This window comes from Anomalospiza imberbis, chromosome 6, assembly GCF_031753505.1.
Source record: "Anomalospiza imberbis isolate Cuckoo-Finch-1a 21T00152 chromosome 6, ASM3175350v1, whole genome shotgun sequence".
NCBI classification, from domain to species: domain Eukaryota; kingdom Metazoa; phylum Chordata; class Aves; order Passeriformes; family Viduidae; genus Anomalospiza; species Anomalospiza imberbis.
Window position 1 is genome coordinate 47,974,101 of NC_089686.1, and position 16,057 is coordinate 47,990,157.

At 39.8% G+C, this 16,057-nt stretch overlaps 1 protein-coding gene across 2 annotated transcripts in view; it reads right to left on the reverse strand.

Moving 5' to 3' along the window:
- Positions 1-5,409: 5,409 nt before the first annotated feature.
- CARS1 (cysteinyl-tRNA synthetase 1) overlaps positions 5,410-16,057 on the reverse strand; it is a 32,173-nt gene continuing 21,525 nt past the window's right edge. For both annotated transcript variants that reach the window (XM_068193985.1, XM_068193984.1), the window contains 6 exons: positions 14,012-14,093; positions 10,091-10,171; positions 9,561-9,628; positions 8,149-8,208; positions 6,811-6,894; positions 5,410-5,718 (listed from right to left, as the gene is read on the reverse strand). In XM_068193985.1, the coding sequence (XP_068050086.1) occupies positions 5,584-5,718; positions 6,811-6,894; positions 8,149-8,208; positions 9,561-9,628; positions 10,091-10,171; positions 14,012-14,093 (510 nt within the window). In that variant the 3' untranslated portion in view covers positions 5,410-5,583. The remainder of the gene's footprint in view (positions 5,719-6,810; positions 6,895-8,148; positions 8,209-9,560; positions 9,629-10,090; positions 10,172-14,011; positions 14,094-16,057) is intronic.

Here is a 16,057-nt window from a genome sequence, read left to right on the forward strand (position 1 = left end):
CCCGGCGGCGCCGCGGCCGCCACGCCGCACGCGGGCCATGTTGACTGTTCGGCGGTGCGGCGCTCGGCCAATCAGAGCGCGCGGGCGGGGGCCGCGCGGGGCCGCGGGCGCGCGCGAGGCGAGCGCGTGATGCGGGGCGGGGCGGGGCCGAAGGGGGCGGCGCGTGCCCGCGCCCTTAAAGTGACAGCAGCACCTCTTTTCTCCTGGGCTGCTCCAGCAAAGTTCCCGTCAGCAATCTGCAGGAACCTCCCGGGCCGCGTGTGCCGGGCCGCGCTGTCCCTGCAACGAGCTTCGGGGTGCTTGGAGCCCCGCGGGAGAAGCTGTGGGCCTGTCCCAAACACCCACCGCGGCGTCACCGCTTAATTCTCATCAGAAACCCTCGGCTCATTCTTCTGTCCCCGGTACAACTGGAGCAACTCCAGCACCTGGCCCCCCCGACCCCTCCTCAGAAGCGCACAGCCATGACAGCGTTCCAGCCGGGTGGGCTGGCCCGCCATGCCAGCGATGACCTGAGGCCCCTGCGCTCCCAGTCCTGCCCTTTGCCATTGAGAGCGCCCACGCTGGGACAGGATCCACGCGGCGGCTGGGGCACCGCGCCTGGCCGGAGGAACACGGCGCCGCTGCTTCCCAGCTCCTCCGCCGACAGGAGGTCGTGGCACTGCCCATCTGTGGCTCAGACGCAATTCCCTGTTACAGCAAGGCAGGAAAAGCCCAGCATCAGCCCACATTCTGTGTGCATGGCAGTCTGAATTTTGGTGTGAGGAACCAGGCAATTTCAGCACCTGAAGCCACTTCCAGAGTTTTAGTCATCTTTCACTTAGAGGTTTTTGGGAAAAAACCTCTAACCCTTCTCTCATGTCAGGGAGTTCCCTTGTTCTAAGAATTTTTCTCCAGGTCTGCAGCTTGGATTTCTGTAACAACTAGTGTTTGGAAGCAAGGAGACCAATATTTTATAAACTAACAACTAGTCAATATATTAATGTTGGATTAAATAATTTACAGTAGGAATTTAAGGTACAGGAATAACCAAGGAATATTTCGTTCGATACCAATACTGTAATTAAAAATAAGATAATTTTGAAAGAACTGCAGGAATGGTATAGCCACTTGCACAAGGAAGCAGATTTGGTGAGCCAGAGGACATGTTCAGTGGAGTTTTCCCCTTCTTTACTTTGCTTCCAGCTCCCTTTCCCTGATTCTCCAAACCAGTCCTTTTTTTATATCAGCAGGTTAATAGCCTCCTCATATTTCCATTAATCCTTAATTTTGGGACAACCTTATTCATGGTAGTGACTTTTTAAGGTCATGTATGCATGCATGCATTCATGGTAATGACTGTGCTTGATTCTCAGTGTTCCAAAGAAGAGCATCATGAACTCTGAGAGAAGGGCTTATCTGAAGGTATTCCTACTCCACACTTCAGTGCTTGCTGCTGGCTCACAGCTATCAAGTATTCTTTTAGGATTTTTCTGTCAATCTCCATTTTGTTAAAAGCCACTGAGATGCTGAGTACAAACTCCAAGCTTTGTCTCCTATGAAGACCCAAGACAGATGTGAGATCTGGCTGCACCTTTCTGTGCTTGTCTATCAAGGTAAACACACATTTCAACTACCTTACACCTCTGGATTTTTAGTGCCCGTCTCCAAAGGCATTAAATCTCCCCTGGTCAACGAGGGATTTTTGCTGACTGCTGTCTAACCTCTTGTAGCACAGTGCTAGACTCCATGACTGTGGATAAAGCACAATCTGTGGAGTCATCTTGCTGTCAGGTGCTGCTACCCTGCAGAGAGCTGCAGATATCTGCTGAATCACCCTGGCTTGATTTAAGCACCCAGCCTCACATGCAAGAGCTTGGAGAACCAAGGAGGGAAGGGATTGTGCCAGAGCTGCCAGACAGATGCACTTGACACTGGAGAGCAAGCTTAGGCTGAGATCTGTAACTGGCATAAAAACTGTCTGTGTCTTCTGCCCTTGGGTGGGTATTAATGGAAACTGCTCTCACTGGGTGAGATGCCAGACATTCACAGCCTCATCTGAGATATAAAATTTCCTCTGTCAATGACTTTTCCTGCAGGGGAGGAAGAAGTTTGATCATTGCTAAGCGGAGTCTTGGCACCAAATAGCTGATGTGCTTCTTAATTAATGTGTTCTGTCTCAAGGCATGTTAAGTACTATGCATGTGGTACATATAGAAATTGCCTTGTGAAATCAGAGTGGAGTAAAATTCCTTCCCATAATTGTGTGGTAGAAGCTCTGTGATTAAAGAGGCAGCTAAAGTTGGTCCAACAACTACCACCAGTGAGAATGCTTAAACTTACCTTCAGCTTCTTTCTCTACATTTTAAGCTATGCTCTGTATGTGGCAGTGAATTGCTTCTTTGCACACTTAAAATGTACTGGTGCCTTTGTGCAACAGGAGACAGCAAATATAAATGTTAGGACAAACAGGTCAAAGAGAGTGTCATAAATGTAATCAGCACTCATCAGTTGAAAGTCTTTGAAAAGATTGGTGGCATCAAGTTCACGCTGAACAATTCAGAGATTTTTCTACCGGTGTCTGAGCAAACTGAGTGATGGGAGGAATTTGTTCTCTTGAGTGGAGCAGTATTCACATTTGACGCTAATGGGAATTTTCACATCAGAAAGGCTGAAAGGCACACTCTGAGCAAGAGACAAACAAAATTTGCTGCTGCCAAGTTTGGGTTTCAGCCAAGGGTGCAATTTAAAACAGAAACACCACTCTTTTATCTTCCCTTGCCATCTCTGAATAAATTCTTTGATAGGTGGGAAAAGAAAAGCTCCATGTTGTCTGAGCAAGATGAAGTCTCTGTTCCAGAAAATTAAAATATTTTAAAATTCTAAGATTTTGCTAGGAGGATTTTCATAATTTTTCATAATTTTCATAATGCTTAGAAAATTATATTTCAGACTGACTTCCCTGAGATTGTGTATGCATATATGACCATTAAGAAAAAAAAAGCACACACAACCCCCCCCCGCCCCCCTCAAAAAAAAAAACACACCAAAAAATTAAAATACTGTGTAGTCTACCCTCTTCCTTTTCCTGGCTGAGTGAGACAGATGACTAACACACTGCAGACCACTGCTGTTGTATTCCCTTCTCCTGCTTGCCAGGTCTCTCTCACAAAGCAATTGCAGTGGAATTCATTTAAGTGCCACCTTGAGGGATTGCCAGGGAATAGGTATTGTCTGTGCAATTCAGTAATCCCACAGATCAGTTGGCACGCCCACACTGAAAAAGTCATCTTGAGCAGTGTGCATCCAAACCTGGCTGCAGCATTCTTTGCTTGCTACCAAGTTTTCCTTCAGCAGGATTTTACGCATACTGAATTTAAAAAAACATACTGAGGGAGGGAGGAAGCAGTGTGTGCATGTGGGAAGCATACAGAAAGACCGGAAAACAACCTTTGGAAAATGTTAGTCTGAAATGCTCCCAGGATCCCTGCAAGAATAGTTGTCCCAGAAACAAAATGAAGCACTGAGGAAAGAAAAAGGGCATTTAAAAAAACCCATTCTTTTACATTGATACAATAATGGAATTGGATTAGGTTCTACTAAAAACATAGCAGGAAAAGAAAAAAAAATGTGGGGGCAAAAGCCAGGATTTTATCTTGGAGATGTCATAAACTACAGCCCAGGACAGCCATGAATCAACAGCATTTTCTCCACAGTTAAATACTAACTCTTTAAGTAAGTGCTAACTCAGATCACCAAAAACAATTTCTGTATTCAAATTCCTGGCACTATTTAACATTAAGTTGCAACTTCAGAAGCAGCATAGGCATGTGCCATCCTTTCAAAGAGGTCCTGAGTGCACATGCATCTTCAGGGAGCATGCTGGGAAGCAAATGATGAGCTGATAATGCCAAAGGGAGTTGGGATCTAAAGTGCTACAAAAATTGAACCTTTCCTCTTCCCATACCAAAGGATGAAGAAGTTGCCTGAATGGCCATGGCTGGCTGCTTAAAGAATCATTGTGCAGTTTAAATATGCATTTATAAAATTGATTAGAAATTAGCAGAATAACCAAATATTGAATGCAAAATTAATTAAATTAGTAATAGCAAGCTAAAGGAAAAGCTCTGTAAACCACATTCCAAAAAGATGGTTGTGGAATAAAGGTAAACTCAATATTCTTCCCACTACACAAAGTTCACATACAAGTATTTCACAACAGACTTTATTTTCTGCACACAAGATGCATCTGCTTTACTGACCTTAACATGATGTATGTTTTCAAATAAGGCAAATAAAGCAAATCCAGACAAATTAGGGAAAAAACCTTACTAGACCTTTCTGTTACTCCAAATAATGTATTCATTCCTCGGAAGGAGGAACATAAATATAAAAATATCAAGGAAAAGCAAAGATGTTTTAAGTCTTAATTAAGGAAAGGAACATAGCCTGATCATTGTAGCATGAACCTAGGAGCTGAGAAGACAGAGGTGTCACAGTATGACTTTCTGCAAGTCACCTTGAGAATACTGAATTAATATAGTTCTGCAAATCAGACACTTGGCTGTTCTGTGCAGCTGTGAAGTAGGTGAGATATTTTTTAAGATTTCATGGAGTTTAGTTCATTTAGTAGCCTCTGCCAGTGAAATGCATTGTTAGGCCACAAAGAACTCTCCCTGCAGATATAATGTGACCATACTGCATCAGAAAGGTTTTTATCTCAGGGTTAAATCATCATGTTAAAAAACATCAGTCTTGAATACAGGGCAATGTCTAGCTGTATTCCCTAACTGCAAATCAATCCACAAACTGTATAGCAGTAGGAAACCCTCTGTTAATTCCCCATGGCTCTGAACTGGTAATTAGGTACTGAGTACTTTGGGTAATCAGGTACTTTGGCAGGGCTCCTGTTTCCTTGAAGGGAGAGCTCCAAGAACACACCACCTCTGCCACCAGCACTTCATGTCTTTCCCACCTGTTTGTTCAATGCAGGTGCATTTGCCTTGTACTTACCCACTTGACTGCAATTGCAGGTTGATGATCTCTTCCCTTTTTCAACAAAGGGACTGTTAACTTCTACTATGCAAAGTGTTCTGGGTATACTTATTTATGAGAGTTTTGAATAATAGCAGCTAGAATAAGAATCATAGTGGAACTACCCACTTTTCCTGCTTATGTAAAGATACTAAAGTCATCTGGAAAATGTTGTCCTTACTGTGGGGCAAATTACTCAGCTCCCATTTAGCAATAAATTTTTCTGACTGTGACACTGGGTGTTAGATAGACATCAGTATGCAGGACAAATTAACCAAAGCCTGAACAGCTAGAATGAACAAGAATCCTTATGTGGATTTGCTGACTGAGCAGCACCTCCACAAACAGAACTGGCAACCACATTTGCTATCACTTAGAAGAAACTTCTTACATGTTGGCTTTTTTTAATGATGGATTTTTATTACATTTCCAGATGACATTATTAACCCACGTAAACAGGAATTTTACTTTGCACATAATAGAAAGTGTAAACAGAAATTTGAGCATCAGTATATGCTCACTTCTTCATTGGGAACCCAGCACTCGCCTTCTAAATAAAAAGTCCTGTTGTTTTCAATTTGCACTTCCATTCTGAACCATTTGTAGATACTCCTTGTGTAGCTTTTCTTGGGTTTCATAAAGTTTCTTTAGCTTCTTAATTTGTCCTTTGCTAAGTTCTTTGCCTTCTGTATCATGGGTGGGAAATCCCTGAAACATATTTTAAAAAAAAGAGCATTTAAGATAAGTTATTGGACTGCTTTTGTTCTTTATGGAATCATGTTTTAATAAGATAGGGAGATAATGTCATAATGACAGGCTGTCAGGAAGGGGTGTATCTTGGCTAATTTTAGTCGCCTAGAAGTTTGACAGCTAACTTTGACTATTTCTGAATGTTCCCTTCCTAGCAAATCAAGAGGCATTAGGGTATATTTAATCTTCTGTCCCGAACCACATAAGGGAAGCTTAGACCACTCACTTCTAGATGGTTTTAGTTAAGAGAATAATGACTAATTCCTGAACAGATGGTTAAAATAATCTTTTAATCATACTAGGAGATTGAATTCAAGGCTTAAAACAAAAGCAGTAAGACATTTATATTCTTGATGGAGAAAGTAGGATCAGCATTTTTATGGACATTCTCCTTGGCTTGCAGGGGTGTTTTCCAGTATTTATCCTCTCCATTCTGACTTGTCCCCAGGACTTGAATTTGTGTAGGTGAAGGGGAGAAGCAGAAGCAGGATCAATGAGCCAAACCAAGTAGAAGTGAAGATACGGTGCTTTATGTAACCCTTTTATCCCCAAGGGGTGCAATCAAGAGCAAAGTTATGCATACAGCCCCTTCAGAGAGCCTTTGCCAGGAGAGAGCAAAACAGCGGGCACAAGGGAACAGGAATCACAGGACCTCTCAAAAAACATCAGTTCTGGAAGAGCTGGGGAGTTTGTACTTGCAAATGAATAGCCTGCCTTGCACCAGAGTAATAAATCTGTGCATGAACATCATGCACATTCCTACCCACAATATATATTTTGCTCTGCAGTAAGGGGAGCCAAAGGAAATGTACAATGAATGTACAAAGGAACGTAGAAGGAAAATACCCTTGAAATGATGGCTAACAGAGACCTTGCTCCCCAGTGCACAATAAAATTCATATATCACCTTTTCCTTCTCTCCTTCCCTCCTCTTGCTACATTAATAGCACTGCCCTGGAGGTTTGAAACAAGATTGCTATAAACATATACAAGTAAGTATGTACAACTGGGGGAGGAAAACCTCTCCCTATATGAAGAGAACTCTCTTACATTTTCATCAAACATGGAATATTTGTCAAGTTCCAATTTAAACATTTCATGTGGTGGAATCTTCATTTTTTCCAGTTTTGCTGCCTGTAATATAAAACATGCATTAACATCACAGTTAATTACTGACAACCTATCACATATGTAAAAGGAAAAGTAGATTATAATTTCAAAATTAAGGAGTATTCAATTCATAATTGTTAATTATGTGAAAAGAAACTTGAAATGAGGAACAACTCAGTAGGTCTTAGCTGTGCTTGTCTGGAGGAAAAACTGTTTTAAACCTGCAGAGAACCACTTTATGAAACAGATGCATTGCAGAACCTCAAAATAATTCGTTCATATACTCAAAAAACTACATCTGATTCTTGCTAACTTGGTTCTTCGGTCAACACAAAGTGAATAGCTGCTATCATCAAGAATATTCAGCAATTAACTCACTGCAAAGGGAACCACCTTTATCAAGTTTCTTGCTGACAAGCAAAGGTTTCTATGCAGGTTATAGAAGAATCAGATGCAGTAATTTGCACTGAGAACAAACTGAACTCTCCCTTGTCTGTAAACAAGCACATCTCAGAATCTTTTCCATGTAATTTTTACTCTATGCAAGGGAATCACCTTTTTGAAAAAATGAAAAAAGATACTTGGAATTTGTGGATGATAAATGCTATTTATCTTGTTTTATCTCTGAATGTGGTGCTCTCTAAAAGTTTTCTTCCTCTTCTAACACAGGAATGTATTTCCTGTACTGTTAAAGTCATCAGAATGGCAAACAATATTTTTTCTTATGAGTTCATCTCCTCTGTCTACTCCCCATCCAAAGCCCAAAACCTTTGAGCTATCTGAATTCCAATCACAGAGGTAAAACATTTCTCTGCTCAATCATAAGGAACAGGGGATTTCCTACAGAGAAAAAGAAAAAAAAAAGGAGAAAAAGAAACCCTCCCACATACACCTATGATATTAGAAAGGGAATCAAATAATAATTGACACAAGCAAAACATTCTCCAACAGTAACAAGCATGTAAGATACTACTTTGTCAATTAGGTAATACTGTTTTATAGACTGAAATTAAGTGCTACAAGTTATTCTCTAATAAGTTTTTGCAGTCTTCAGATATGTTTTCAAAAATAGCTTCTCTATAAAAATTGAAAGTCCAAGCCTGAACTGCAAGCCAAAGGCATTCTGAGCAGGAAATTAAAAAAAAAACCAAATTAAAAAACCAAAAAAACCCAAAACTGGAGACCTGGTTAAGGCTGGGTAGAGAGCCTGTGTTCTAATGTTCTTTCCTGCACGTGACTACTGCTGCCTACACTTTCCTCCAAAATGAGGTTACTTACTTCCTGCTGTTGTTTTTTCCTGGCTGCTTCTTCTTTCTTCCTTTTTTTCTCTTCTTCTATCTGTGAGAGGCAGTGTTAGTGAGTAAAAGGTAATGCACTGTTCCATTTGGTTGTTTTCTACAAACCTGAACCAGCTCCCCTGGATATCTAATTACAGACAGAACTGGCAGCATGACCTGCAGCAAACCCACCATGCCTTATAATTAGGATTGTCTGATACTTCCCACTGTATAACTTTGATTTCATTTGCTTTTACTCACAGTTATACCAGTTTTAACTGTTCAGAATGCATTTTGCATGCAAAATGGATACCCATAAAAGAATACCTAAAATAAATTATCCTATCACTTTAGTGGGAAAACTGTTTTGCAAATGACTTTAAAAAAAAAAGACTGTATTTCAATGATATTTTAAGCTCTTGCTTCAAACTGTGAAGATATCACAGTTCCTTAAGCAGCAGTTGTATCACTTGATGTTCCTGGGGAAACAACAATCCAAATTTAGCCAACTTGCTAAAAAGCCCATCTTGCACTTGCTCAGGAGAGACCTGTCAGTTCTGCAAGCGTTCTGCCAGTACTGAACAAAATGCTGTTTCCAGGGAAAAGGACTCTGGCTGCAGATCCTACCCAGCAGCTATAAACAAACTGCCTCCAAATGTCACTCTGATGAAAACATCTGGAATTGACTAAAATGTCAATTTTAGTCTTACTTCTCCCTTTTCTAAAAAACATCAATATGGAAGGAGAAATGTTGGAAAGTCTTTAAATGATTTCTAGTCATGATGGAATTTTATTACTTGGTAAAATTGAAGATGGACATATGAAGTGTTACTTTTAAATATTACAAAGTCAAATATTAATGCTGGAAGTGCCAAAAGCAGGGTATCTGTACAGGCCTTGTGTATGTGAATTCAAATTCACAACCTTTATAGAGTAACATGAATTCTTGCACCCACATCCTGAATATCTCACTAATCCATACTATATTAATTAAGATTTAGCCAGTACATTTTTCCCCCACATATCGGATGAATACAGACTAGTTCTATGGAAAATGTTGACTTCATTTGTACAAACAACAGAAGTCTGAATTAGATTCTCATTGGAATTGTTCTTCTAGAGAGATTAAGACTGAATGCAATACTGACCAACCCCTTAGTTACATGAAGACCTTAAAAGGCAATAAAACAAAAAAATCTTTGAGGTATTCACTAGGTCCCATACAAAGTTTTCAAGAAGCTGTTTTGAAAAATTATTTTTTCCAACACACTTACATTTTTTGTATGAATTCTCTTACGTCATCTTCCTTGTTGCTAGTCTGCTATGATTTTTTTATGAGTTATCAAAGAAATGTAAAAATATCCATAGCTTACACATTAAATTTTAAAAATATAGGACTCTTAAAATAATTACCTTTTGCTTTTCTTCTCTTTCTTTCAATAACGTGTCCTTATCCACTAATTTAACCACAGTTGGAAGTCCTAAAGAAGCAAAAAGAGATGGATCAATTTCTTGATTAGTCAAAGATAAATGTATTCACCCTGTGAAAATTGTTTTCTTTTTGCATGCTGAATGCAAATACAACTCAGTGGCTACTCAAAAGTGAATAAGAAATTAGGTGCTATACAAAAAGGTGAAAAATATTGCAATGTATGTTTTTTTATTCTATACATGTATTCCGATATACAGTTCTATAATATATATTCATATATATATATACACGCACACCATTATATATGATACATATTATGTGCCATTATATATAGTACATATGATATACATATACATATATATATGGTGCACATATGATATGCTATTGCTCTGCAATACTTGAGTTTACTGAATGATTCTAATTAGTTTTGACAGTTTGTTTTCCTACTTCTTAGGAAAGCAGCAGGATGATAAAAACAGCTCCTACGAAGTTTCAAGAGATAACTGGGTACCTTCATGATCTTCAAATCGAACTCCAAGTTCAGGCAGGATGTCATCCCGAAGAGCATCACTCAACTGCAGCACTTCAGTTACTACAGAGCATGAAAAATATTTTTAGTGAAATAAAATTTGGCCAAAGTGTAGTTTTATCCAGCTGCATAGTTACTAGAGGGCAATTAAAAAATTGCCACTCTCTCACACAGAGAGAGAAAGGTCTTTTGTTTTAAAGTGAAAACTAAGTCCTGCCTTATGTCAGCCACACAGAGAAGCAGCATGTTTCTTTGCAGGGACTTGAAAATCATTATTTTCTTCCAAAATACCCTCACTGTTCCTGAAGGGAACAGAAAGAAAATCCAAGGCAATTCAGAAATGATGCAACAATTCTGCCAGGGTATGGTGGAAGGGTATATCACTCAGGAAGATCCTAATGGTTGCTATAGGATGTGCAATAAGAAAGGTTAAAAACCTAATTTTAGAAAATCACAAATTATCATATCCTGTGCTAAATCTAACAGTGCCCTTTGAAGGACTACGATTTTGTTAATTTGATAACTACACATACATTTGTCAGAGGAACTGTAATCCCAACATCCTCTTTTTATTTCAAGCAATCGATTTACAGCAGAACAGAGAATTTCGGTTTGGCTTTCTGCATGGTGATCACCATTAGACATCATGGCTAATATTTTTTCCCTTGCAAACTTACTAAAGAGCCTTTGAAGACAGCAAATAGTTAAGATTTAGCTGAAGCATATGCAATCAGCTTTTAAGGGGAAAACAAATCTTCATCCAGAATGATTTTCTGGATGAGAAATTGTATCAGTTGAGAAGCAGCAGAAGAGTTAAGAGAGACTAAATTCATCAGAGAGCCAGTATGTTGCGGTTGTGAGTTCAGTGGCATTTTTATAGGCAGTCTGATATTTGGGAGGAACACTTATCAAGTATAACAAGACAGATACTTGGGTTAGATGTGCTCACAATGAACAAGTGTTCTCCCTTTCAGCAATTCTTAGTTGGTTAAACCTAAGAAGTACTCAGGGTCTCAATGTTATTATTTCAGAGGAAGCTTCCATCCAGGTAGTTTGCTAAACACTGCACACTCTGGTAGATACAAGTGCCATCCCTGAGCCTTCATCTCTTCCACAATCCTCAGAGAGCTGCAAGTGAACAGCACTGACTATCCTAAAACCATAAGAAGGAACACCCTGTTTCAGTGCATGGCTGTGTTCTGTGGCTCTCTTTGCACAGGAAACCACTGCAGTGCACAGAACCTCTTCTGTCTGCCATAAACGGAGTCATTATTTCTCCTGATCCACAGCAGTTACACACAGTGAACCACAGTCATGCTTGATGCAACTCTAAATCAGCCATTAAAATAAACCAGGGATAAGATTCCCTCACTGGCTGTTGATACTAAAAGGTGCTGGCTCCATCAAGACTGTATCAGAAACACCTACTGCTTATTCATCAAAACAGCATCTGCACAGTTATAGATGTTCACTTATCTAAAATCATGAATAACTGAAAACTGAAGAAGAAGAAATCCAGCAAGGAGAAACATATAATGACACATACTGTTTCTGAGAGGACACATCCTCTGATCAATCCTGTCATGCAGAGGAGTCAGCACGACTCTTCTTAAGGCTGAGATGTGCCTGTTGTTCGCATGTGGCACCTCCAGAGCAAATATGTTCAGGATTGGATAGTGGATAAGGACATAAGGAGGCTCTCACTGAGGACAGTGACCAGGAGACCAGTGGGACAATGCCTTATCACCAGTGCCCATCAACACCCCAACAGCTGGACACTCCTTGGGCCTGTGGCTATTCCCCAGACCTCTTCACATTTTCTGTGAATTTCAAGCCAAAGAGTATCAGATGTGAAACAGATGTTGAGATGTTGTGAATCAGCACACTGTGATGGGAAGGAAAAAAAGGACCTTGAAAAGCATCTAGAGAATGCTGGATTATAAATACTGGCAGCAAAAGACAAGAGCAGGCAATGCTACAATGAGAGGGTTTGTCCCAGTTCTGGTCAACTCCTGACATATTTGGAAGAGGCCAGAAGGTGCAGAGGGCACTGTGAGAATTATTAAGTCCACATTTGAATGCTACCCATTCTGGATGATGGTAACAATTTTGTAGAGTATAAATATTTTGATTATTACTAAAAAACATAGCTTTAAAAATGGCTATTCTGTGAAATATTTTGTAGATACATTTTGAAAGGGCATGTGTGTGGATGGGGACATTTGTAATACTCTGCAGGTTTTACAGAGCCACATGCTTTTTATTTAACATCTGAGAATACTTAAAGCAATGCTGATTGTTTTAAATAATATTTAACACAACCCTGCCAGCAAGAGGCTATGATGGGGAGACTCCCTTTGCCTACAGCCATGCAGAGGCAATATTCCCAGCCACTAATCAGAACAACTTTTACAGTAATTTAATGCTTCCTGCAAGCAAGAATTTAATGGGTAAAGGGAAAGAAATCTGTAGTATGTCAGTGCAGCTCCTGCCAACCACCACTCAGCTTCCATATATCAAATACTTTAAAAGAAAGGTGCCTCCCTGGTCAAATTGCAGAGTGCTCCATACCCCAACCAAGCAGCCACTAGATCCAGTTTGATTCTCACTGTCCAGTGTATTTCAGGCAAAAAATCACTGCCTTCCAAGTAGGAAATTCAAGTGCCAGTAAGCACTTGAGCCAAGTGTGTTCTAAAAATGATCCCTGTGATATTTAAACCTTACCACTGCTAAAAGCAATGATCAATTTAGCTCAACCATCATAAAGCACAGTGGGAAAAAAGCTTCATATAAACAAGTATGTTAAATACCAAAAGACTAAAGCTCACGTTTTTGGCTGAGGATATACACATAAACCTCTTGAATTAATTCAAGTTACAGAAAATATTTACAATTGGAACTTATTGCTAAGCCTATTTCTCAGCATCAATTAGGCCTATAAGAGTTTGACAATAATAGCAGAGTAGTCACAATAGCAAATACAGTTTTGTGCTTTTAATGTAAACTTATCAGCTTTAGAAGAACTCCAAACAGTAGCAGAATAAGAGCCCAGAGTCTTTTCCAGCTGAATAGGTTACACCACAAGTAATTTTATGTTTCTGTGTAATATATGGATTACTTGTATGTTTTACGCATAAAAAATGCCCTGTTTTACCTTCAAGTATAAATCCCAAAATTTTAAGAAAACAAGAATCAAACACATGTTGAAGACATGCAAATTTCCACAGGGAACAGCAGAAAATAGCAAGAGCTCCTACATTAGGAAATATCAGTAAAATCAAAGAAAGCTTAATGGAACAGCTTTTTTAACACTCTATAGTTCTGCTGCCAGCACACACAGCATGATCAAAGCTTTTCAAAGGGATTAAAAAACACACCTGAAACTTCTAGCAAACTCCCAGGTGAATTCTCCAAGGAGAGCACTCAATTACCAGCAGGGGAGCTACAATTTCAACTATGCTAACAAATAATAGTGAACATCTTGGGCTATTTAAATGCAGACACTATTATTGTAGCAATCCGCACTTTTAAGAAAATGCAAGCGCCCCAGGGAAGAGATCATGGGTACTTTCATACCTAGAAAGCAGGGAGTGCCCTAACCTAGAAAAACAGCAGCTACACCTCATCATTCCAGAACTTTTAGATTCTTTAGGAAATGAAAATTAGTTTAGCAGCCTAAAAAGATTCTCAAAGAAATAGGCAGCAGAGATGGAAAAATTCAAAACAGCTCTGACTTAAAGATGCCTTACTTTTATTCTCTAAACATAAGGAGAGATTATCAGCTGCTTCACACCCACACCTCCATCCTCTCCCCCAGTTTGGCTCCTATGACCCCCAAGTCTCATGTGCAGGAAGAAGTACAGGAAAGGACAGAAAAGTCTCATGTACTGAGTGAACTCTCACCTTTCTTCTCTCTGGCAATTTGTCGCACTCCTTCTCTGAACTCAGAAAGAACTTGGAGGTATGGCATCACTGTAGATTCAATCTGCAGGATCATTATTTCCACAGTTAGCTAATAATCATATAGATATAAAACATGTCCCTACCCACTTCATATTTATGTGCTGTTGGATAGAACTTGACCCTCAGGGCAGATCTGTATCAATAAAAATTGTCGTTGCTCCACTGAAGTCAAAAGATAGATGAAAATTTGCATTAGCTGTCAATTTTCCTTTTGTGCAGATAAAATCAGCTTGTCAAGTTCAGCCTCTCCCCATTCCGTTTTCACCTCCTTTCAGTTAGATCCATCACTTCCACAGGGTTATGCCACAATCCAGCTAACTATAAAGCAGTGCAGGGATAAAAACAGCACTCAGATGAATTTGCTCCTTCATATACTGTGTTGTCTTAGGCCCAGCTGTTTATCAGATAATAAATAATACCACCTCAAACAGATATTAGGACTAATCTTCATTAGAACCCAGATCTGTTCCTGAGATTTTAACTTAAGCTAATTGTATAGACAGTGCAATTCTCTATATTCCTCATACAATTCCCTCTCCCACAAAAAGTGGGGGAAGATTACTGCTGAATTATTTCAGGTGTAAGTAAATGCTAGGCATGAAATCTCAGAGAAAAGGTCCAGTGAGTCTGGTCTCAATGGCAGTGAGTAGCAGCAGCAAGCAGTTAGTGAACAGCAACAAAAACAACTACAGATCAGCTACAAAAACAACTACAGATCAGCTACAAAAACAACTACAGATCAGCTACAAAAACAACTACAGATCAGTGTCTACCAACACTGTGGAATCCCAAGAGAAAAAGCCAGGCCCTTGGGGGAAAGCCTAAATTAAAAGTTTAATTACTTTGGAGGGTGGGGGAGAGAAAAAAATGGCAAACTTTTGTCTCCTCTATAATTTCCATGTCTTTCCTGTCTGTTTAATCTCCACGACAAATTTCTGTGCAATTAAGGGACAAGATAGTCTGCTGTGCTGTAAAAGTGCCCCTACGAAAAGAACCCAAGCATTCTGTTAAAACGTTTCATAAATGTGAACAGTACAACCAGCTTCATAATCAAATCCAGTGCTGACAAGTTTGGCCCAAGGAACAGACTGGAAACTGAGGAACAGTCACATCTTCACTCCCCCACTGCTCTGGAAATACCTCTTCATGGAAATAAAGTGGTATGGGGAAAGCATGCACTGTCACTATTTATCAGTCATTTCAAGATGAAAGATTTTTATTTCCACAACAGCTAACTTGAGAGAAATGCTGAATTCACTTGGAAAATGATATTACGGAACCGAGGTTTTCTGACTTCAAATCTCTTATATCCACTTTTCAAGTAAATTACTGACCCGTGGTAATTAAGCTAGTTTTTCTTTCAGCGCTTTTGAACTGGATGATGCCCTTTTGGGAGATATTGACTCTATTGGTTCTTTCATCTCTAATTTTAAAAAGGAAACAACTGGCCTGGGTGACAAAAACAAAACTTGAGTGTAAGAGATGTTGGCACAAGATTCTTCGGACAGTGGTGTTAACAGTGTTGCAAAATGTGGAATGCGTAAAACTTTCTTCAGAAAGCATGTTCTTTAATGTTTGTTTTTTGTATCCTTTCAAGCCTAATCAACAAGAAGGGACATGTAATCGCTGAAACAGACAGCAGCTAACAAGCAAGCTCTAAGTGATGCCCAGGTGTTAGAAAAACAAACTACTTCTTGATAGAATTGCCTTGTTAAGGTTTACGGCTGGACACACTACAATGATCTCAGACTTTAGGGGAGGTTAACAAAACTTGGACAGAAGGATGGACCACTGATAGTGGACACAAAGAATGCCACAAAGAATTTACAGGCCACAAAGACTTGGCAGAACTCCCAAGATAAGGAAGAAGCTCATAAAGTCAACTCAGCAACTGTGCTGAATCAGCTCCCACTGGGTGAAAGGTAATTTCAAACACCAACTCAGGGAGCAGCAACCCCAGGAACCCACTGACTCAAAAGAACAGGA